Below are 25,107 nucleotides of genomic sequence, written 5' to 3' on the forward strand. Positions count from 1 at the left end.
TTAAAATTTAAAATACATATTGATAATCTGATTTTGACTGAAACGACTATACCAAACCAATGTCTTGATGTATAACTTGTATTGTCTGCAAGAACAACTGCTTTAACAACAAGAAATACTTGAGTAATTGCTACAAATCAGTGAACTATACTCATGTTTAGTTATTGTGCATTGATATTATATATAAATTTACCTTTAAATTGTAAAATTATTAAGCAACCAGAAAAGAATATAATAAAAATGAACCCAGCATTCAGAAAAATGCTATTTCAAATTTTCCAAACTTAAAAAAATCACCGTGTCCGAACATCCAAAAATAGTTTAGATAATTGATTTTAATTGTTCGAAAGTCAAATCATAAACACTCCCATGCATGAAGTCTCAAGACAACCTGACAACATGCATATAATTGGTCTGAAGGATTCCTAGGACGTATTACCAGATACATATTCTTGCGAAGTATTAATGACAAGTGGCCTTTACGCCCGTGCTCCTTGCCTATCTGAACCATCAACCGAAGAAAACCATCCAGCTAAAAATGGTTATATGTCTTCGTCAAAGTTAAAATCGTCCATAAAAATTGATTACGTATATTTTATATACAACTGCTTCGAATCATTATTAATTTAGTGTAAGAACCATTTTTATTATTTAATTTTTCACATGATACATATGATTAAATAACTAGCTAAATCCTACAGAATCAATACCAATTACTTTTATTAAGCTCTCAAAGATATCATTTGCTGTATGTGATGAAGTTTTATAGTTTACAATAAAAAAGTTTCTATAAAAAAATGAAAAAGGACTTTTTTTGTTTTTTGATTTTTTGTTTTGTCGTTTCCAATTTTTATCAACTTATACTGTTTTAATCATATTTTTAACTGCCTTTGAATATGATTTTCATACACTGTTATTTTAAGCATGGACCATTTTCTTTCATGATAGTTTATTTGACCACATATGAAAGATATTTGTCTTTCTATACCAATTCTCATTTTCAAATAATGCAGAAATGACTCAAGACACTTTTTCTCTTTTTCATTGAAATATACATAATAATTCTCCAAATAAATGATAAAGTTTCATACACTATTTTTCATATCACATTATTTTGCAAAAATCCAAAACTTATACTTTCTATATCAAACTTTATTTCAACTTTCTTTCGCTTAAGAAATTCATTTAAGTTGTTCCACTAAACTTGTACCTGGAAACATTAAATTTTCCAGAATAAATGCTCTAAGTTTTCAGGTTGCATATTAAAAAATAAAACACAGATGTTTGTGGGGGATATATCCATTTTAAAGAATCTTGTATTTATTGACAAGATTCTCTTGATGTACTTATATTGAAAATTTCTGATTTTGTGCAAGAACCTAGATAGATGGTTGTGGCTACCTGTTTAACAGTTCAGTTACCCTAGACATTGTAGATGATAAGACAGAAGTGCTTATTATAATAGTGATGATCGTCCAATCTGCCGTCTGTACCCAACAATACCCTATTGGCATCAGTGTTCACTTCCGCTTGCTTGAGATCAAACCGGCAGCTGTTCGTCATCCAGAATATATCCTCTGAGTCAACAAGCAGTCTATTCATCATCATTTCCACGTGATCATAAAAATACACAGAAAAATATCCTCTAAGCAACAAGCAATCTATTCATAATTATATCCATGTGATAATCAAAATAACACACTATTTTTTACTAAGAAACAATGTGGTAATGTCTTTGACTCAATCCATGTTACTGTGATAGAACTAACAAAATTAGTGAATAAATACCACTTGTACATGTAATCAAAAAGCATGGCACATGATCTGAATATGACGTCATATTATCGAATGCGCCAAACTTTTCATATAAATGAGAAATAATTGCAACATTCTGTAGGAAAACTCTACTAAAATATTTTATCTCTTTTACGCACATCTACATAAAACCATCCAGGGGACGGGGTCATCCTCCAAATTTATCCCGTCCCCTGGAAGCAAGTGTTTGTTATTTGAATAAAATACTAAATTTAACAGACAAACACGCCAGCAACTATTAAGAATAACACAATTTTATCTACAAAAGTAACAATTCAAATACCTTAAAGCGATTGAGCTACTGAGGCGGTTACCCTCTAATATATACTGTATATCTCATGTGTTCAAAGGGAAACTGCTCAAGATTATCAAACGACCAAGCTGATGCCTGCCACCACATAATATTATTATCCATGGTGGAATAATCAACAGTAATAGTATTATAATTACAGTATAATTATTATATTGTTGTTTATATTGTTATAAATAATAATAATAATAAATATAATTACAGTAATTAATCATAATAATAATTATAATAAGATATAGACATAGTGAAAATAATATCTTTGTATTGACAATCATTATCTGCAAATGTCATAATAACGTAAAGGGTCATAGCTGCGAAAGTGATACGATTATATTAATAACAATATTTAAAATGATGTTTTCTTATACATGCAATCCCCATTGTTGGTATATAACATGACAGGATAAAATCAAATTATTCTTTTTCATCTATACTCAATTTTCAATTTTTATAATAAAGTGCATAAAATATACCGTTTTTACCTTTTTTGCATGCTTAAATTTACTTTATAACACTGAAATGCGCACATGGTTTTCTTTCTTATACAATGTCCTTTACAATATTTAGAAAGCAGTGAAATAAAACTTTAGATGAGTGAATGTCATATTTTGCTTTTCTTCCTAAAAGCTTGGTGAAATTTGTGATATATTCCTAAATAAATTTCTTTTTATTGAACAACAAACATTTTTCTTTCAATAAAGAAGTGCCATATATATATATATAGAGAGAGAGAGGATCTCACGTATGGTAAGGTCAACTGTTCTGAATATATTTATATCCCTTAATGCAAACTATCTCTAGATATTCAATATATCCTCGAGATCCAGTTAATTTTCAGAGACAGAAAATATAGCTTCTCTGGTCTCAATCAGTTAAAAAGACTAAAATGTCACTACCGGTTTGTGAGACATGAAAACAGAGATTTGGGTATATATATGCAAATGTTGAACCAGTGCGAATGTGTAGTACAATTCGGGCTCGTATATAAAGCAGCATCAAAACTAATCCTGCTAGGCGCTTTGCCGTAATTGGTCTGGTATATTGTGATGGTGATTTAGTTCGTATACATTCTCTCTACTATATGATAATTTATAATGCGAACTTGTATCCTAGCGGATCTCAAGTATGGTAAAGTCAACTGTCAACTGAATATATCTATACCCCTTAATGCAAACTATTTCTATATATTCAATGTATCCTCGAGATCCAGTTAACTTTCAGAGACAGAAAATATAGCTTCTCTGGTCCCAATCAGTTAAAAAGACTAAAATGTCAATACTGATTTGTGAGACATGAAAATAGAGATTTGAGTATATATATGCAAATGTTGAACCAGTGCGAATGTGTAGTACAATTCGGGTTCATATATAAAGCAGCTTCGAAACTAATCTTTTTGGGTAAGTGGACTTGCTGAGACATGTGCGTGTTCGTTTGTACTGCTAGGCGCGTTGCCGTAATTGGTCTGGTATATTGTGGTGATGATTTAGTTCGTATAAATTGTCTCTCTCTAGAGAGAGAGAGAGAGAGCCGAAGGCTCCGTAAAACTGGGCAAGTGAACAGTATCTTGCCTTTCCTCTACCGTTCATGAATACGTTCAATCGAACCATGTAGAATTGTCGGATTATGGTCATGTTCTGTGCATGAGTATGGTTGTGCTCAATCTAAATTCAGTTAATCATACTTCAATTGAACGTTCGGACATTGTGACTTTGTGGTCACATTTAAATTGGAATATTTGAATAGCACTTTTTCTGTGTGCTAGCTCAGTCATTTTATTATATACGGCTTGATGTTGCGAGATTCATGAATGCAGTGACAAAATCACTTGTAATAAGGCCTGCCAACCTGCACATATACAAGAAGAAACAATTCAATGACCTCATTTGTGATTTGATTATTCACAATTATGATATTACTGTTTAGACACTTTCACATTTAATCTTGTTATATGCTTTTGCATTGAGTTAAATGCGAAACTGTCTCATCTGAAAATAAAAATTGTTTGCATATTTCTTTTATTTATGTATTTATTTAAAAGTTGTTATGCATAGAGAATTATTATAACCACTGATAGCATTATTTTTGGGTTTTTTTTTCACTAAGGACAACTGGACTTCTAATCAAATTCATAAAATTTTACTTGGAAACAATTCTAAGTGAACTAAGTCACTTGGTAGAGTTTTGCAAAAGCTTGTGTATGTTTTCACAGATGGAACGTTTGGACATTTATTAAAACTTCACAATAAAACAGGAAATGAAAATCATATTTAGCAGAATGTGCGTCTATACATACCATGTTTATTTACGCCAAAAAATGATTTTCTGAATAAAAAATCACTTGGAAAAGTTTCACATCCAGTCCTCGATGTCTTATAACCTTAGGTATAGCCGCGTTCAGTAGAATTGTCGATTTGTATGCAGGTTTGTAGCGTAATGTTATTATTTCCTCTATCTGTTGTAGTGGCACACGGCTTTCAAGACATTTCAGACATCATGGTAAAAAGATGAATTTCGAAATGATAGAACATTGCGTTTTTTTTTTGTGTGTTTCTGATAAAAACCGGTTTACAATCTGTATGAATGAGCTTTTATCTTTTGTTATTCAGTAAAATGCAGTGCATTGTGTATTCTATGGCTGTGGTTAATCAATTATAAACAAAACATGATGACTTTTGTCATAAACCAAAGATTTTAAATTGCCTTTTTTAATTTGAAATATGAGCTGAATATTGTAATATCTATCAGTTTGATAGTGTTTAGCCTGTGATATTTAATGACCACTTTCAGTTCGATTGATTTAGCAAATATCGAAGTGTAGAGTAGACGAAAAGATAAGGATCTTGTATTCTAGTAATGTCCAAAGTCGGAAACCTGATGTGGTCCAATTTGTACTCGGCATTTGGCTTCTGGTCAGTATAAATAACACATAATTCAGCAAACAAAAGGCAAACCATTATCTTGACATCATTTACCGATATCATTTCAGCTTGAAATAAAATACAGTTTTGCTTTTTGTTTCAATTTAGACCGATGTCGATTGTGGAAATCGTTTTATTTCTTGTTAATGATGAAATATATGGGCAGAATTCTCGAAAGCATAAAACACCCAAAACACAGCCATAAAGCCATGCATCGTAAAGTAGGACCATTATAAAAAGACGCTGAAACAGAAATATATTGTAGGTATTTTATAAATGCACCAATAAGTACAAAGGACATACATGAAGAGATGCATAGTGACAGGTTGGATTTGAACATATGCATTTATCCGCTTAATAATATCACTCACATAAATAGATCTGGTAAATATATCGGACAGACCAAAGAGCTATAAAATAAACAGATCGGCAACTTGAAAGGCATATAGAGCAAATCTCGCCAACATCCCGTGACAACTGAATGAGATCTCGTTGTAAGCGTCTGTTGATCATGATTGATCAAGTCAGCAAACGCTTTGAAATAAGGTTACTTTCGGATCATTTGTTTATCATGATAATGGTGTATTTTTAATGTTATTAGTATTTTCTACACGGGGAAGGAATAAATTTATGATTGAAAGTCTGAGAAATCAACAGTTTTCGTTTGAAAAAGGACTCAAATTGGTTTATTACGTGCCGGGCGTACCACCAGTTTTATACTTCAGTAAGCGTCTGTTGATTTGATCATGACTGATCAAGTCGGCAAACGCTTTGAAATAAGATAACACGCTAACACGAGATGACGCGGGATTATCCAAAGTTGCCTTTCTGTGTATTTTATAGTTCTTTGGACGGACATTGGATTTTTGTCTGACATCCGCTGATGTTGGCATTAATTTCAACTTTGATCTGACTATCAGATTTTTGCTGTATGGGCAAGCTCACTGAGTAATGTTTATGCATTTCAGAAAAGTTCTACGACGTTTTGATCAGCGGCTACATGAGAACTGGTAGTACACTGACGGGTACTATTCTAGGTGGGAGAAATGACTCGTTCTATATATATGAGCCTTTCCGAAAGAGCTTTATGTGGAATTACTGGCATGGAAACGACACTGTTTGCCGCTCTGATCGTCTAGACTGCAGGTAAGGTAGACTGCATGTATAACATCCTACATAAATAATACTTAAGTTGTATCTTATTCGCTATCAATGAAGCCATATAGTTATTCATTCATAATATGATTCTTTGCACATGCAGATAATACTCTAGGCGTTAACACGCATGTCATCCAGAGTAATATATAATTTGAAAAAGCTATCGATATGAAGCACAATGCATCCAACACTTTATATGCAATATACTACTGAAATCATGATTTATGCTTGTGAAAGGACTATATATAAATCTGTAAACGATCTCATCTGAAAGTTATCTGAAAGGTGAACTACTGACCTATGAAACCAGACAATTCAAACACGAAAGACAAAAAAAAGAAACAACAAAAACATGGTTTGCAGGATTTAACGATTTTATATCGATACGTGTTTGGGATGTAGAGTCAAAATCATTATAAGGAATATAGATGCAATTTTGATAGATGTCATTTTGTATTTAGCCCAAGTAAGTTCCGCCGACATATCCATAAATTGTGTATGACCGAAACACAGTTTATGATTTGAATTGATTCTAAACATAGCTTATAGTACATTTAAATATGATAAATATTCGATATTGTAAATCCATTAAACACATAGAAATATTATAATATTTGACTTTATAAAGTTGTCCGAATATTTTGTCTTTTTTCCGACCCTTTATTTAATCATATTGTTTAAATTTCGTGTCAAAATTATACTTAAGATGCTTGATGAATACGGCCCCTGGTATAAGCAACATTAAAAAACTATCATTCAAAGCTATTTTAAAGAACATCTCAATTCTTGCACGAGTATAATATGTCATTGATAGAAGTTATTCAAATACTGTTCTTTTTTCCCCAACTTAATTTCAGTGATCGATGTCAATGACATTATAAGTTAACAGTTCGATTTTGAAAACCACCGTGTCTATCAATCATGAAACTTAAAACAGGATAGGTAGCGCGATGATTGCTTAATATAACCACTGCATATATGTAACCTTTGATACACGATGAGCAGATATGACATAAGATAGTAAATAATAGCAATTTTTGCACTTGATTAGAGGCAGCCAATGTAAAAATTTTAGGACCATATATCAGTTACTTAAAGGAACTGGGAACGATTATTTTCAAACGCAAAAGCTACCTACATGTCAAGCGTAGATCTGTCATGTTTTTTTTTAGCAAAATATGCAAAGAAAATAAGGAAAATTACTCTACAGAGCATAACAACTGAGGACTATTTGAATCTGCCATTATGCGACTACCATAATTTTCCGCACCATTTTGCATGTATGCCTTTAGCGGATTGCCCTTTTAAACCATCAGCTAGATTTTTATGTATGTCTTACAGTCTGTGGCCAATAAAAAGTAAAGGGATAAATAACAGAAACATCATAATACCACAATATTACCTGAAATGTTAAATATGTGTAAATAGACTTTTCTTATATTTTGCAGAGCTTTTTTTGTTTCGGCCACTGAACGAGGGGCGGTCGGAAAATATCCAGACCTTTCATGCTCCTGTCAGTTCACATGCAGCTATCTACACATAAACAGGAGCGAAAACTACAATTTAGTATGTATACGCGAGGTTTAGAACATTTAAACAATATATATGTTACGGCTACAATGATCTCAAAGCTTGAGGAAAATATATCTGTGATAGAATTCCTGGCTTGAGATGGTGAAAATCCTTGCTACATTTTTCAAAGATTGTAGTTTTTCTTTCTGAAGCCTGCAATTTCCACATTTGTTTCTCATTTTCGGGAGACCAGAACAACAGAACAAGCATGAGGGACAATCCTATGCAAGTAATGCCCGCTGAGGCAGTGACCCTTATAATGGTGATGAAAATTGAAGTTTTTGTCAACAAAGGTCACAAAGTAATCTTGCAGAAAGTAGCTTACAAGTAAACGGTAAAACGTCGACAAATCATATCGTTCATGCAAAATTATGTGTGAGCAAAGTTAATGCTGGGTGGGTGCCAACAAAGCTGTCAAAAGATCAAAAGGCATCCAGGGTGGCCATAGCAGAAGAACGTTTAACCGTGATGAAAATACGTTCATTAACTAGGTTGTCAATGCGGATAAAAATGTGGGTTCATTATGCTAAAACTGAAACAAAAGCTCAGTCAAAGCAGTGGAAAGGAACTGGTTTCCCAACTCAAAGGAAGCTTAAGTTGACAATCTTTGCTGAAAAGGTTATGCTGGTTGCTTTGTGGGATTCATTTTTAAGGATACTGGCTCATTTCATATCAAATGGTCAAACTTTGACTGTTAGAAACTACTAAGAAGTGATTTTGAATAAAAACTTGAAAAAGGTTGCAACTCAGGCAAGCCTATTAACATGCATGTCTTTTGCATGAAAATGTCCCACTTACACCGCCTCCTCTACAATAGAATACAATACCATCCGTACAGTCGAAACTTTGCTAGCTGCGACGTTTATATATTTATAGAACCGATAACAGGCTACAAGGAAGCCTATTTGAAACCAAAACGGCTTCGAATACAGCTGTTAATCGATACTAGTACCTCAGCAGTATTTCTCTTTTTTTAGATTTTTACAACAGGCAGATAATCCGGATATTTCACGACCGCCTCTCGTAGTATATATATAGTTATATGATTGTATAATTTCCGCAATCTAGTCCATAGGGAAACCTTTTATCATGTTTCAAATGAGGAATATCGTAGATTATTTTTTCTTTTTCTTTATATTTATTGCCACTTTGGTTTTGTTAGGTCGCCGCTGTCTTCCTTCACTGTTGTCTATTTTTCCATACTTGATACAGTGTCTGTTTGCCATGTATGTTTACTGTTGATTATTCCACCATGGGTAATAATATTATGTGATGGCAGGCATCAGCTCGGTCGTTTGATAATCTTGAGCAGTTTCCCTTTGAATACATGAGATATCACTACTGGGTGCACATACCATTAAACATGGTTTAAAACCCTGTAAAATACCCATTAAAATAGGCAAAACCGTTAATTAACCCCATTAATTCTTGCATCACTTTATTTAACAGGTTTCACAATATTAATGGGTTACATGTTAAAATACCATTAAAACACCCATTTTTTACCATGAATCATGCCATTAAAAATTTGGTTTGGTAGCTAAAAAGTTAATGGCTTTGAAAAATTAATGGCCCTTAACAGCAATGTGATGCCCATTAAATCCTTCATTCTGTAAAATGTGATACGTATATTTTGTTGTTTTTTTTTTGGTTTTTTGCTTGCACTCCCATTGATTGCTTATAATTCGAGTCCCATATTGTTCTAAAATGGACTTTAATCACAATAAATACATACTATGCACACATTATCTATAATATATCATGATGTTATATTTAGTTGCATTAAGGTTATTTCCCCTTGATGCAATTACGCCATTGTTTTTCAAATGTTTGCCAAATTGTGTTTCTACAAAAATCGGATTTATTTCAATGAAAGTCGGATGAAAACATATAAATTTATTTGATAACATCAATCTACATTATTTTGGTAAATGTAAATATGTATTGATGCATGCCACTTTTCTGTTTTTTGTTTTTCCTGTCCAAATAATTAGCATTTGTATAAGAAAAAGGGTGGGGTAAGGAATTTACATTATAAAATGTGCTCAGACCAGTTTAGATTTTCAAATTAATTTTCCAATCCTTGAGTAGAAACTAAAGTTTATACAGAAGTGAACAGTACACATGATTGTGAAGATTTACAGTCTGACTTAAATTCATTTGGGGCATGGGCAGATCAATCGCTTCTTCGTTCCGATGAAGCAAAGAGTGTGGTACGCTTGATTGGGGAGGAGGGAACTTGTGATGCAATCCCTCAAACATTTGCTCTTAGCTGTTTAAGTGCATGCACCTGAGCACAAAGTACTGAAGTAGAGCTAAGTTGTGATTGCCCATCGTGCGCTGACATTGTCATCAACAGTTGCTTTTTGAATACACCTAATGCCTAATGTCTGTACCAAAAAAACTTGGTCAGAATGTTGGTCAATATTATAATGTTGAATAGTTAAAACTACCCACATGGTCACTTGATCTATTAAACCGGTACCTGTAAACCTTTCTCAGTACAAAACAATACAATACAAAATCCATTTATTTTCTCATTTCATATCAACATATGAAAGAATAAGGATACAATATGACAATATGTACGAGGCTGTTACATGTGTTTACATTACAAAATAATGAGAGAAAAAAGAAGAAACAAATGTTCTTCTAGCATTTTACAAAACAGTACATATGTATAGATACTATTACACGTGTAGTAATACGTAGTTTAAATCAATACGGCAAAAATAAATATGAAGTTGATTATCTTAAGATGTCTAATTATTATGGTAAATTTTCATGGCCCTTAATTTGATATACATGTACCATTAAAATATTACGAACCCATTAAAATTGAATCTGGCATATTTAATGAGACCATTAATCATATTTTTAACAATTAACGGGCATTAACAGAGTATTAAAAGAATTAATGGACCCATTAGTTCTTACTAATTAATGGGGAATTAAGGGGTATTTTTTTAATGGCACATTAATTTCATGCCTATTAAATATTTTCACGGAGTTTTAAGGAGCCTGTTAACTTATTTTAATGGTTTATTTTAAGCAGCTTTTCATGGCCATCAAAGTCATTTTAACAAGGTATATTTTACCAGGGTTTTAATATACATATTTCATGGCTTTTTAAAGTATGGCATTAAAACTGTGGTCATGAAAATCCCATTAAATAGTAAAAACTAATGGGTGAATTTTAATGATGGCCTGTTAAAACTCTGTTAAAAACGTTTGAAAAAATTAAGGCCAATTTCATGACCCTTTTAATGGCATGTGCATGCGGTAGTGTATACAGTAGAGGGTAACCGCCTCAGTAGCTCAATCGCTTTAAGGTATTTCAATTGTTACTTTTGTAGATAAAATTGTGTTATTCTTAATAGTTGCTGGCGTGTTTGTCTGTTAGATTTAGTATTTTATTCAAATAATAAACACTTGCTATCTGCAGACGTAAAAGAAATATCGGGCTCATACGGGAACAACTAACGATTTCTATACGTTTGAATTCATATTTTCAGACTTTTCAGTCGAATTTGACAAAGTATTCTGTATAAAATAAATTTCTAAATTTTGATTTTTGGTGAGGTACTCATAACAGCAGGTGTCAAAATTTCATTTGAATTTCATAAGTTTGTGGCTGAGCCATCCAAGGAGATATCCTAGTTAGCTAGGAAATCTGATTAACTTTTCTTGCTAAGCATTTTAACATTTCTGAAGTAAAGTCATCCATGCTAAAACAAAAAAATAAGAATACTATTGTTTAATATTTCATAGATGAAGACATATTTGATTCATCTGCTTAGTCCAAAAGTATATCCGCTCACTAAGTCACTCTTGAATTATGGCCCTTGTATTACACGAAATCTGCGACATTAGTCTTGTCCATTCAAACAGTTTTGATCCGGTTGTCAATTTTCATCCCAGTTAAATACCTTGATTCCTTCTTACTCTTGTTTCGGGTTAACACGGCATACAACATCAACATTATTACCTTTATGATACGCAACTGAATATTTACACGGGCGTATTTTGTGAGAGTCTGGCGCTCTTGTTGTACATCCTGGCCGTATAGAATTATGTTCTGTGAGTTTATTGAGATACTTCAAAACTACATAGGCCTCTGCTTAATCAGTTGTAAAAAACAGGTGCAAATGGGAGTAAGATTTTTTAACAGTTTTTTTTAAATACATTATTTTCTATTACTGCATTCTGTTAATTCTTTAGTCCATTTTATATCAGATATTTCTGTTTTATATTAGAAGTATTCAGATACATCACATATCGAAAGTACTTAAAAATGACATATAGCCTTCAGTGTTTATTTTATTTTATTTTTTCAGGGGAGGGCGTAATGTTGTTATAACTTCCGCCCAACCCCTTATATATATTTGCATTGGCTTGTATACGTATGTTTGCTATATATATGTGATTATAATGTATAAGCATTAACAAAGAATATGACTAAACTGACATCGTATATTTATAGAATCTAGATAATGTGTTAAATCAAAATTTGCTTTTAAACATGAAACACTTTACAATGTATATACATGTATCTGTTTGTTTTTTATCCTTTTTTGTCTTCTTTTTTTTTCTTCTTTTTTTCAGAACGGTAGACCCTAGGCAGGCTGTTGAGAGCAATTTCCTTTCTAACAAGAACGACAAGTAATATCTTATATCTGTTTTTATCAACACCAAGATGATTTTAATTGTTTCAGCAAGTTCATTTGTAAACCGATGACTGTATTGTAGTTTACATATGTGCAAACTTGTTTAAAATAGCTATTTGATACTTAGTAGGGTTTGTGTTTGCGTATGTTGTCCCTTGTTTGCGGAATCGCTCATACTTGATTAATAATTATGATACTTTTTAATTGCAATATCTAGAAAATAGAAATAAAACTCAATTAACAGTATTCTAACAGTATTCTAATCAACATAATTATGTTCTTCCTTCGATGCGTAATAAAATGGTTCATTCCTAAATAACATTCTAACAAATCAATTTTGAATTTTCTTCCGCTTCTTCCTATTGTCTTCACGCAGGACAAATCCTTTGACTGACATGGTTTATATCTGCACATGTCCAGTCTTATAACCTGAGCACTGTACTCCTTAATCTCATGCAAAACAATTTTTATACATCCAACTGGCTTTACTAAATTGTGTTGCTTATGTTATTTAAATATTCCGTTTTATCAAGCATTAACTTGGGCAAATTTCTAATAGAATCAAACTCACCCTTAATTGATTCTTGAATGGCGGTAAGTTACAGGTTTTGGTCAAGTGTCAAGAGTCTTTTTTATTTTTCAGGATGTCCGCTTGTTCGTTAGTTATGGCAATTCAGATATTAAGAAACATCTATGATTGTCAGTTTAACGACTTTGAACGGACAGTTTTTCAGCGAATTACTGCTAAACGTGGAGGTAAGGGTCAAATGTTATATCTAAGTGTATGCAGAATGAGAATCCCGTGCGTTCGGAAAAAAGTTAGATAGAGACATAAACTAAACTGTTAGACAATGTATAAAATTTACGAAAAGACATATCGCCTCTTCTCTCCGCGAACAGACCGATCTATGGCGTCATCAAAATGGTTGAAGTGTAAGAAAATACAACTTTGATTATCTTAAAATTAACTGTAGTGACACAACAAACTTCAACATCACCTTCCTTGTTTTTCAATCCTGTTTTAAAACAGTATGTTAGTATATATGGAATGAAAGGACATGACATGATCAAAATTTTGCTTATCCCACCCTATGTTTTTCAACATTTTTTCCGCCCAAAATTTCTTGTCTTGTCTATTCTTTTTTCGTTCATCAATTGATCTTAATATTTTAATATAACTAAAAATGGCTCTTATGAAGAAACAACGTGTCATGCGCAAAACACGGATCCTTAGTTGATAGGTCAATGTCAACTTTATGTTTTCATATGATCTTAAAAATGTATTGAACAATATTGGACTGTTTGAACAATAAACTTTTTTTTTGTAGAGTCTAGTTTTCACAGAGTTTGAACACTGTGTTGAAGAAATATTGGAGTCCTTAATTAATAAACATTTTGTACAGTCAATGGTTTCCATTGTAACGGTCATTTTAGAATCTTTGGGTCATTTTAGCACAATTTGCGGCACACATTATGATAGTTTTCAGGACTGGAAGATAAAACTTTCAATAGATGGCTTGAAACTTCTGGGATAGTTGTATCAATGGTTAAGGGCTAGCAAACAACATCTTATAACATTTTTGAAGAATTTTCACACCAGTTTTACAGAAGGAATAGTGTCATCACTAGTGTTTTCGTTAAAATCACATTAAAATTTTGTTAAGGACGCTCGATACAGTTTCGTAATTTTGTTCTCAATGATAGATTTTGATGAAATGTTTTGTATTAAAAGATCATGTTATGATGTATTGAAAAATGAAATAAAAATACTAGGTCACCAGCTTTGTTTCAATTTAATTTGCCCCTAGATATGGTGCTATTTTAAACATTTTTCAAAATTTCTGTAATCCTAAAATATATTTTAGTTAAGTACAATAATCAGCATAAATTTGATTATCTAAGCATTTTTGTAACGGAAAACAATATATCTATTTGAAACATGCTCAGAGAAATCAAAAGAACATGATTTTGTAAAGAAAGGAATACTTGTTCAGCAGACCCAAGGGCTATTTTTGCATATTTTTGTCAGTTTTAAGTTGGTACTTCTGCTATTTTATCGAGTTTCACATAATAGAATTTAATCAAACTCTGCACATACCTTCGGTTATGTCTACCTAATCTAAAACAAAAAGAAAATTGATAGATTTCGCTTAAATCAAATTACAACGAGGTGGGGTGTGGCGGGCATTTATACAACGCAGGTTGGCACGAAATACTCTTTCAGTGTTTGAGCAAATGACTTAGAAATGTATATATAAAAATATCAAACGGCAGATTTCTTAATAATCGGATTTTAAGACCAATTCTCTGTAAGAACCAAAAAATTAAAGAAGGGGTCGGAAACTCATAGTCTAAGAATTACTTCATATTTGCACCCTTTTTAGTATTCAAACCATATATGAAGAATCAAGGGTGAAAAGATATGAATCAGCTCTGGTTACCATGGAAACGGGAACAATATACTTTTTGCGAAAAATGGCAATTTCTGAGAGTCAATTTTTACTAAAATGTTACAATTTTCTTCACACATAGCGGTCTCTATGTCTGAAATAAAGCACTAATTTTCATATTTGCCTGAAATACATACCTGAAGTAATTATTTAAAACAAATATTGTCTTTCAACATTTTCACAGTTTTAGAAGCAACAATTTTATAAATACCCCCTTTTAAGATTTTACATTATCTTTAAAAATTGGTCTACATGTATATTTTTCAACTTCTAATAGAAAAAAAAGTGCACGCATCTGAATATAATACTTGTATGGATTCAGCAGAGCTATGATACCCATTTCAATTTAAGCAGGAATTTTAGTGGGTCATTCATATTTGAGCTTTTTACAGAAATTTGAAAATTGACAAAAAATGAGTTTTCAGCAAACTCATTTATGCCTAAATTACAGAATAACCTGAAATAATATTACATTGTCAGATACAGAATTGTAGCAAAACATAAGTATTTCATGTAAAATCATTTTACAAAGTTATACTGTCCAACACTTTGTCTAGAAATTAAGGAGAATGTTCCGTTACCATGGCAACGTACAAGAAAATTATTATTTAGACCTTTTTAAAGCACTTTCTGTATCAATTTTGTATTCTATGAAACAAGAAAAGTTCATCTGCAAACTGTCAATGCATCTAACGCACCTGAAGCACATTCTGGGCAGAATTAAGGATACAACCATAATAATGATCTATGAAACTTAAAGCATTGTCAAAAGGTCAGTTCTCAACTACCTTGTATGCACTTTTCTTTCTTTTGGGTAAACTAATTTTGAGTTTCAAAGCAGTTGGAAATACTCATAACCAACTAATACTGGTCTTTAAGGTATTGTATAGTTACTAATCATGACTGTCCATTTTTTTTTCAAGTTGCCATGGTTACAACATTCATTTTGCATTAAAAAACAGGGATCAAAATTTTAGGGATAAGTGACTTCTCCCTCCACAGAATTTAGGGAGAAATCGAGGAATTTGATGAGAAGATTCGGCATAAAAATATCTATGTGTGTTTGTGTAAAGACAGTGTCCTTTCACCTTTGGAAATCATTTTGTTGCCATGGAAACAAATAGTAGTAAAAGCAAAATCATGTCTACTTCGCCATTTGATTTAATATATACATTTTAAATACAATTCAAAATTATGAACAAATAACAGTGTAATCGAAGACTGAAAAATATCATGATAATTAAAAAGTAATACAGTATGTTTCTGTAATAACAATCATGATGCACATTCTTCCTTTAACAATCAAATTATCTACAGAACAGTTTAGTCAATATTTTGCTAGATACAACTTTAAATGAGCAGCGCCATGAGAAAACCAACATAGTGCGTTTGCGACCAGCATGGATCCATACCAGCCTGTGCATCAGTGCAGTCTGGTCAGGATCCATGCTGTTCACTAACAGTTTCTCTACTTGCAATATGCTTTGAAAGCGAACAGGATGGATCCTGACCAGACTGCGTTGGCTGCTCTGGATCTATGCTGGTCACAAAGCCACTATGTTGGTTTTCCCATGGCGCGGCTCAAATGTATTTAATTCTTTCAAACTATCAAGATAATGGCCAGACTTTTCACGGATAGCTACAGATAATGTAGATTTAAAACTTTACTAAGTTTATTCAGAAAAACTCTGATCATGCACATTCCAGTGCCAGTAAATACTCGGTTAATACAAACTGCAGTTGCAGACATATCTCCTAATGCTTTTTCCAAAATTTATCAAAATACACAACTAAATCTACTTTATTGATTAAAGTAAATACATGCTGGTAAAATAGGATGTTATATGCCTTGTATATCTTAGAATGAAACCTGTTTTACAGATGACAATTTTACTGAATTTCTGAAGATTAATAGATGTTGTTACATGAATGAGGTCTTAAATTAGTCAGAAAGTCAGCTAGAAACTCAGATGTTCTCTTTAATCATTGGCCAATTAGTATATATGGGCTTAAGTTATTACCTAACACAATATAGGTAACTTTACAAATGTATGAATTTTCATTAAAATCTGCACTGCAACATTCTTAAAAAATAAATTTCATCAGAAAATATGATTTTATGATACAGGCTTAAGAGGGAAAAAGAATTGTAATCTTTCAACAGTCTCACAAAATCAAGTATACTAATTCAACCATTGTTTTGCTATATTTTCTCAGGATTTTTTAAAGATTTAAAAAATCTATATGAAAATAATTATCTATGGTAGAACATACAATTAGATCTACATTTGTTTGAGTAATAAGCCTTCGTGTATAATTATGCTGTAAATTGTTAACCAAATCTGATGAGAACTGCAAAACATGTGCTTTTTTACAGATATTCAAAGACTGTCATGTGTTTATTCCATTTAGATATGTCCAAGTGCATCTTTTTCAAAATACATTAAATTTTATCAAATTTAAATATAACAAATTTAATGTTATACATGCAAAAGTAATCAAACAGTATCAGATATTTTTTAATTTTAATATAAAGTCAAGAATAAAGATATTTTTCAATTACAGGGCCTTTGGTTAAACAACTATCAACATTTTTAAGAAATGACATTCTAATTTTTTTCCATAAATCTGAAAAAGAAACATTAATGCAAACAACATAATTCCATCTTCAGGGTGTCCAGTGTGAGTTCTTCTATTTATGTCAAAGGCACCAATCATTATTTTGGTCTGTAGCAATCCAAAAAAGGGACAGATCTTCACTATTCAGATGTACATAACTTATTCCAAAAACACTAATTGACGATTCCCCACTTTCAGCCTCTCTATTTGGAAAACACACACACTATTTTCATAAACATTTTGCCTTCACAATGACATACTGCATTTCAAACTTGTGTCCTCTACTATAGAGATGAAATGTCATCTTGTCAACACTAAACTACCTGGATTAGACAGTTATGTCACAGACTGCACATTTGCAAGTTATAAAAAGTCTTTTTAGCAGTCCTTGTTATTTTTATTTGATACAGAATCTTGAGAAGGCTGGCTCTTCAGGTGATATCAGAGGTCTTCTGACTGCATTTACTTTTACTATGACTGTAGCTGTCACTGAAAAATAGACATGTCAGAGAATAACAATCTGAATGTCTTTCATTTGAATATGGGTGGTGGTGGGATGGGGTTTGGCTCTCCAGTTAAAATATTTGTGACATGTTACTGGGTAGAACTACTGATCTTCTACAAGCCAGCTGGAGGGTTTCCTTTCACAAATTTGTAAATGAATAAAAATTACATACACTACTTCAATCATTTAATAAATTTTGTATAAGTAAATGTATAATATATACATCTTTCCTTTATTCTTTTAATGAAAATAATTTATCACATAGACCTCCCCCTCCTTGAAATGATTTTAAAAGGAACAATTGTATGAAATACATTAAATACTTTTGGCTTTGCTACACTTTGATTAAATTTAAGATACATGAAATTCTAAACAAAGTTCATACATATTCTGTCAAAAAATAACATTCAATCAAGCATTTATAAAGATCTGAAATCAGACCTGATCAGACACTAAGACAAACTATAAATAAAATGTAGATACCTTTCTTCCTTTTATTCCAATATAGGGATGATGATGATCATTCATTCTTTGAAGAATTAGTCTGGAATAAACACAAATCAAACTAAAATGGTTGTTACTGTTGTTACATTTTGACAGATACAGGATTTCATCCTTTTCAACATTATATGGACCACTTTAAAAGTAAAATCTGTTTCTCATACATGTGCAGAGGGTCCTTTTCTTAAAAAAGGGTATATTTTAAAATTTCAAAAACTTATCAATATTTATAGTCACAATACAAATGTATGTCAATTTAAGTAGCCTACTGGCTATTCTTGTATCATAGATTGAGAGGTCAAGATTTCATACTTGTATAAATATGGGCATGTGGGGGACTTTATTCTTTATTTAAATACATGTAGGCCTCTGATGTGTAAATATATATAAAAAAAAACATATTAACTTTGACACAAACCATTTACATTCAATATGTACTTGTAAAACAGTAAAACAGGCATGTGCAGATTAAAACATGCTGACTTATGTGTAGCAATGGATGCAATTTTAAATGTTTTCATTTTTCAGCACTCAGTGAGTTTTTACTTCAGTAAGTCTATATTTCTACAGGTACTTTGGCAAACACATACAATGTTGCAAATGACTAAATTATGATTACCTTTCTAGAACATCCACTCACTCCATAGTTGTTTGAAACTTTATCATCAAGCAGTCATTTTCAAAAGAAACAACTCACAGCTGAAAAACAAAACAAATAAATTTACAAAAATATATACATTTTGAAATGAAAATATGTCTTTATCTGTTTTTTACAAATAACATAAAAAGCATACTAATGGTCATTTACAACTAAAATCAGGGCTTTTTCCATTATAAATCTACCTCCAATAAAAGGAGGTAATCCCAAAGAAAACAGTATGTTTCTTCCCAAGTCTGAATATGAAATTCCCAAATGTGTTACCTTTAATATATGGGTGTTTGATGTTTTAAAATGGCTTTGAAAATTTGTATATATCTATATTTAGTTTATTACAACAACATTTATAGTGTTGCTCAATTACTGAAATGTAATCCATTAATATTTTACACAAAAAATATCTTTACATAGATTTTGGTAATTTGGAAATTTCCACATAAGACAATTTCTGAGAGCAGTTTCCCAGTTCCACTGGTGTTGGTGCATGGTATTCCCAAAATGATGGAAAAATGCCTGTAAGTTTTATCTTGGTAAAATAATAAGAAATGTCTGTCCAATATTTAAGAAAATAACCTATGTATGGTCTTTGAATCTGTTGAAGAAAGTGAGCACATATCTTGCATAGCTTGAAATTTTTACATGTCATATTAAAACATAAAATATTATGAGACTCACCTGTTTTCATTGTAGTGTTATCCTTTAACACTGATCCTTCAGTCAGTTGATACAAACTTCACTTATGGAAATAAACAGACAGATGTCAGACTCTGATGTCTATCCACAGTTTAGACTCTTTTCTGCCAGAGTATTTTTCCCAAACAGTGTCGCTATTCAGCAAATTTTAAACGTGGACTTGGTTTGAAGGGACACATCCAAGCATCACATGCCCATTTAGCATAAAATCTCTGACTGTCATTGTATCTATATACTAAAAATTTGCAAAATCCGAGTAGAAATCTGAATTCAGCATAATCCAGGAAGTAAACTTAGATAAGCTCTTGGTGATTTCCTAAATGAAGAGCATCAAGGGGAGGTAATAAAAATAGGGAAAATGCCCCAAATCATAAACTTTGGCGCAAATCTACAAGAATGTGTCTGAATGACCCACTACGATTTATGTTTCTTTTTGAAATATCATCTTCCCTTTATACAAACAAATATACTTTTCTGCTGAGACCTGTGCACTTTTCAAGATGTAGAGCACAATATAAACATATTTTTTGCTTCATAAATATATTTTTTCTTGCAGATAGAAGTCTAGATCATACAAGAATCAAATAAATATTTGGAAATGTTAGTTTGGTATGAAACCTTGTTCATTTGCCTTTAAAATTTGCAAGTACGAAAATAAAGGACACTTTCTAGTATTTTCCAGATAACAAAATAGGCAAGCACCCCTACTTTTTTGTAAATTCAGCAAGTTGGGAATTTGCATCCTTGTTTCCATGGTAACCGGGACATATATTGAAAAAATGAAAAACAGGATTTTCTTAATTTTGCACCCTCTTCAAGAAAAAATCAGTTTAAAGGAAATCTGTGACTATGAGTTTCCAACTTTTTTTGGTTCTTACAGAGAATTGGTCTTAAGGTGTTTCTGAAGCATTTTGATGGCATACAACGATGAAAGTTTCCTCATTTTTTTTTTAACAAAACCTATGGTTTATGAATGTACGGTACAGGTACGGTACGGGATTAGAAACAGCTGTAACTCAATGCAGAGTTGGAGCGTTGGTATAAATAACAGACTCCAGTATATGTCGGATTGAAGCAACTTGAACTAAAAGTACTTTAAATGTATATATTTTGTAACCATGGGGATACTTACCCTAACCTTTAGTCAGTATATTATACATTGTGTACATTAAATGCATGCGAACATACAATAATTTGCGAATTTTTGCCGTACGTGACATTAGATAATCACTTCCGGACATGCGCAGAAGACTGCACCAACACTGCAGTGAGCTACATCGAAACCAAATTGGCACGGTGTTGGGGTAAATATCGACCCGTCCGGAAAAACTGTAGCGAGTGCCTTTAACGGCAAAAAAAAACGTATGGCGACCTTAAACAAAGGTTCTGGATTCTTATCACATAGAAGTCTAGTTGAATATATATAACCGATGTAAAAAAATGAGGTTTTCTCTTCTTATATGTAATGTCCAGTACATGACCTGCAACTTGTTACTGGTATAAGAAGACTTATGACTACTAATAATTGCACTAGATTTGCATATGTATGCGTACGTGTAAGGTTGCATACAAGAACATAATATTCTGTGAATAGCTGGGAACGTTAGTGTCCATGCCATGTCCCTATAGTAATTCTCGCTTTCTGCCAAAGGATGTTGATTAACCAACGTAGAAAACGTGTAATGAAATAGGCATGGACTTCTCAGAAGATCATTTGCATCAGCAGATACTGATGGTATTAAATTTTGTACTAGGGGTGAGAATCACTTTTTGTCTTAGTATTTAGCTGCAGAAGCAAGCTCTGGCATTTAAACGTATTTTTAATATTGATGATACGTATTTTTGCTTTTTGCCTGTTGTAACTTTTCACCCACAGAACAATTTCCTCTTTGAACAACAGTTATTTGCAAATGTTTTTGTGCTACCTGAAATTGAAAAGAAATATTTTTTAAAAGGCTTAACATAATCTGATGTCGGTGACATCTGTACACGTATACAACAATATTATCTAGAACAACAGAAAACATGCTTACAGCAATTTAGATATTTTCAATACAATAATAGAAGCAAATTATTCATGTGTGTCAGGCAAAGGACAAAATGTTTCTATGACAAAATGCTAAATCACATCGTTTCAATTTTATATTTTACGGAACAGTGATTCATGCAACACATGAATGCAAATGGCTCAATAATACCGGAATATGAATGTTAAAACTGTAGCAACAAAAGAAGAAAGCATGTCACTAGCTAACAAATGCCGAACCGAAAGCAAAAGTATATAAGCTATACTTACTGATCTGTTTTAGTCCAAAGTTTTTCGTTGAATAGAAAGTCAAGTGTACACGAATTGAGAGATACTCATAAAATAGTCCAGTTGTAAATTATAATTCTATTGTTTATATTAGTTTACAATTTTGTTTTTTCGAAGTTCTGCGCATCGATGTTCCCGCTAGCATATGTTGCTTTTGTGTTTAATAATTAGTATTGCTTCCAATTATGTACGATTGATATTATCAGATTTAAACGGGTTGTATATTTGAGTTACAATTAATTACCAAGCATTACAGAAGTGACTTAATCAAATTGTTGCAATTAAGATTGAAAAATTGTTGAACAATACCCTAAACACAAACAAAATCCGTAACGTTTTCATTATTTTAAATATAGAAAATTCTAATAGTCAGCAGTGCCAACTAAACGTCTAGCTTAAAAGTGGCATAACATATTCATAATTTGTTTACGTAAAGAATATTGTATGTGGTATGATAGCCTAGCATACCACCGTATATACCCACACACATGTTTATTTTTATTACTTAGTCTACATAAACATTATGCGTTATTTGTTCATAAATTTAAATATGACATTTGGACATTATATATATCAAAAATGGTATGGATGACGTTCCTTTTATTCAAAAAACATAAAGCGAGAGAATTATATATATGAACAACATGAACAATATAAGATATAATATAAAACGCAAGATAAGCATGCAAAACAAATCAACGACGATCAGTTATTTTAGGTTGATGATCAGTTTGATAAAAAAAATGTTGCTATTTCTTTGATGAAGTAATAAATCGATTCGGTCGTGAAACACATACTTGAAATGTGGCAATATGGCTTAAAATGAAGTTAAATCATTTCATTTATAAACATATTGGCAAATGTCACCAATAATGTTTTTATTCTACTCGTAAGGGAAACAAAATATCAAAGAAAGCATCAGTGAACTTTTATATGAATTGTTTTTTCATTAAGATTGATCAAGAGCAAGAGGTTATAATTGATTTCGTATGCATTACATTGTAAGAACCAAATTTGAAGTGGTGTTATGATTTGTTTGGATACTAAATATATCTTTAGCTATATGATTTACGGAGGCTCTGGGCCATAGAAAATGAATCCAAATATTAACGCAGATAAATTGAGTTAAGATTAAAGCCTTCTTTTTCAGAAAATACAGAGAGTATTGCATACTTCGCATCATTTCATTTGGAAGAACGTCCTCTAGCGGTCGTTGCGTTTCTCACGGAAAAGTTTAATTTTCTGCTATAATCCAGATGTAAATGGTCCGAATTTATATTTCCGACATTTGTAAATATATAAAGCGCTTCCGTGTCATATACTTATTTGTCTTTCCACTGAATACATTAATATCTCGCACACAGTACCTTTATAGAAATGATCCATTTGAAACGCCTACGTATTTGAACGGACACTCATATGTACATTAAAATGATAGTAAAATATTGCAACTATCGATAATAAGCATTTCCTTTACTTTTATTCATAGTTTTTTTTTTCTTTTCTATTTTGTTTTTTTTTTTGGGGGGGGGGGGGGGGGGGAGAGGATAACTTTCTTAGAGGGGTTTACATGAAATCAATTATAATTCAACGATGTGTTACCGCAGACATACTATATTTACGCTATACAGGAAGACCAAGTTTCCAGCAGATTGTCGGAATATCATAATGTCATCGTAAAAAGATTCGATCTCAGGACATAGTGTATTTTTACGAGATTACATTATATATAAATATAACAAAAAACATTTTTCAGCGTAGCTGTATTACATGGATTTTGATCTATATTGTGTAGTTACTGGGACACGGAACAGGTGCGCAATGAAAATATAACCAATTCATAACTGTCTTAAATGACATTGCATATCAGAAGGCACATATTAATCAGAGGGTATTTAGTTGTTTTGTTACCCAAAACTAAACTGATTTAATCGAATTTCATAGCCTTTCATTATTCATCATAGCAAGAGGATCAAAAGTTAACTTATTTCCCCTTACAGATGAATGAGAGGTGGCTCGTTAGTGTTATTGGTTTGGCACTGTACGCGGTTTCATACACCCGGCATATTAATGTTCTTCTTGGATGCAAGGCATATTCTTTGTTACTTTTGACGACACTGAGTTATTTCCTACATCTTTTCTCACTGGAGCCTCGCTCTGGTAAGAGCTGACGAAAGCATTAACACCAATGGAGGCCAGTAGGTCAGATGAAACAGACGCTTACTTTAAGATCTGCTTTTAAATCTTGCTTTAAAGTATTTTTATTCCTTGCATATATTTAGCTTTCAGGATAAAATGCCTAGGTAGGAAATTACAGTAAGGACGATTTAGATGCAGCAGTTTCCAAAGTAAAAACTAGTGTATGTGGGTCGAGATATTGTGCTAGTGGTTTACTTTTGGGGGATTCTGACCAAACACGAAACTATTTCAAAATCAGCACAGGACGTCAAATCATTTTGAAGTTCTATAACTGAAAGGATACCTATTTAAATGTGTTGCTTAGTTGAAATATTTACAAATGAATTATGTGTTTATAGTTGCATATTCAAATCTAACCTATCTGTACATCCTGTTTAATTCTTATTTTCACAAGCATCAAACATTTTTACATCTACACTATTTGTCCTTTTAAAATATGTTTCTTATTTCGATGCAGCTGTTTGTAACGATACAATTCTGTCTGGGAGCAGACTATTTTTTGAGAGTAAAGCATTTGCTAATGAATATTTACTTGGGGAAAGTTGATCAGAATACAGCTGAACTCGGAACATCAGACATCAAAACTTTATATGATTTCCTTAACAACTGAATTGCATCGGTTTTAAAAAAAACCTTAATAATTCTGTTGTTTTTCTATTGCGTTTTTTTTTTTCAAACGAACACTTGGATATCTTGCAAGATCCATTTTTTTTTCAAATTTGATTTTA

The 25,107-nt window shown here is 32.0% G+C and overlaps 1 protein-coding gene and 1 long non-coding RNA gene across 5 annotated transcripts in view; one reads left to right on the forward strand and one right to left on the reverse strand.

The window, feature by feature from the left end:
* The window catches only part of LOC123559816 (carbohydrate sulfotransferase 1-like), a 56,971-nt gene that overhangs the window by 15,232 nt on the left and 16,632 nt on the right, over positions 1 to 25,107 (forward strand). For 3 of the 4 annotated variants that reach the window (XR_006688020.2, XR_006688019.2, XM_045351934.2), the window contains 3 exons: positions 6,012 to 6,189; positions 12,379 to 12,435; positions 13,084 to 13,196. Coding sequence is in view for 2 of the 4 variants with exons in the window: in XM_045351934.2 (XP_045207869.1) it covers positions 6,012 to 6,189; positions 12,379 to 12,435; positions 13,084 to 13,196 (348 nt within the window). In the remaining 2 variants the exon portion in view is untranslated. Of the gene's footprint in view, positions 1 to 6,011; positions 6,190 to 12,378; positions 12,436 to 13,083; positions 13,197 to 13,768; positions 14,576 to 25,107 lie in introns of those variants that run through there. The other variant, XM_045351935.2, reaches the window with a different exon arrangement.
* Positions 16,034 to 20,851, reverse strand: LOC128559770 (uncharacterized). The gene is made up of 4 exons (XR_008372619.1): positions 19,849 to 20,851; positions 19,135 to 19,214; positions 18,498 to 18,558; positions 16,034 to 17,998 (listed from the first exon to the last, which is right to left on the reverse strand). It is a non-coding gene; the product is annotated as an uncharacterized LOC128559770 (long non-coding RNA).

This window comes from Mercenaria mercenaria, chromosome 10 (assembly GCF_021730395.1).
Source record: "Mercenaria mercenaria strain notata chromosome 10, MADL_Memer_1, whole genome shotgun sequence".
Classification (NCBI taxonomy): domain Eukaryota; kingdom Metazoa; phylum Mollusca; class Bivalvia; order Venerida; family Veneridae; genus Mercenaria; species Mercenaria mercenaria.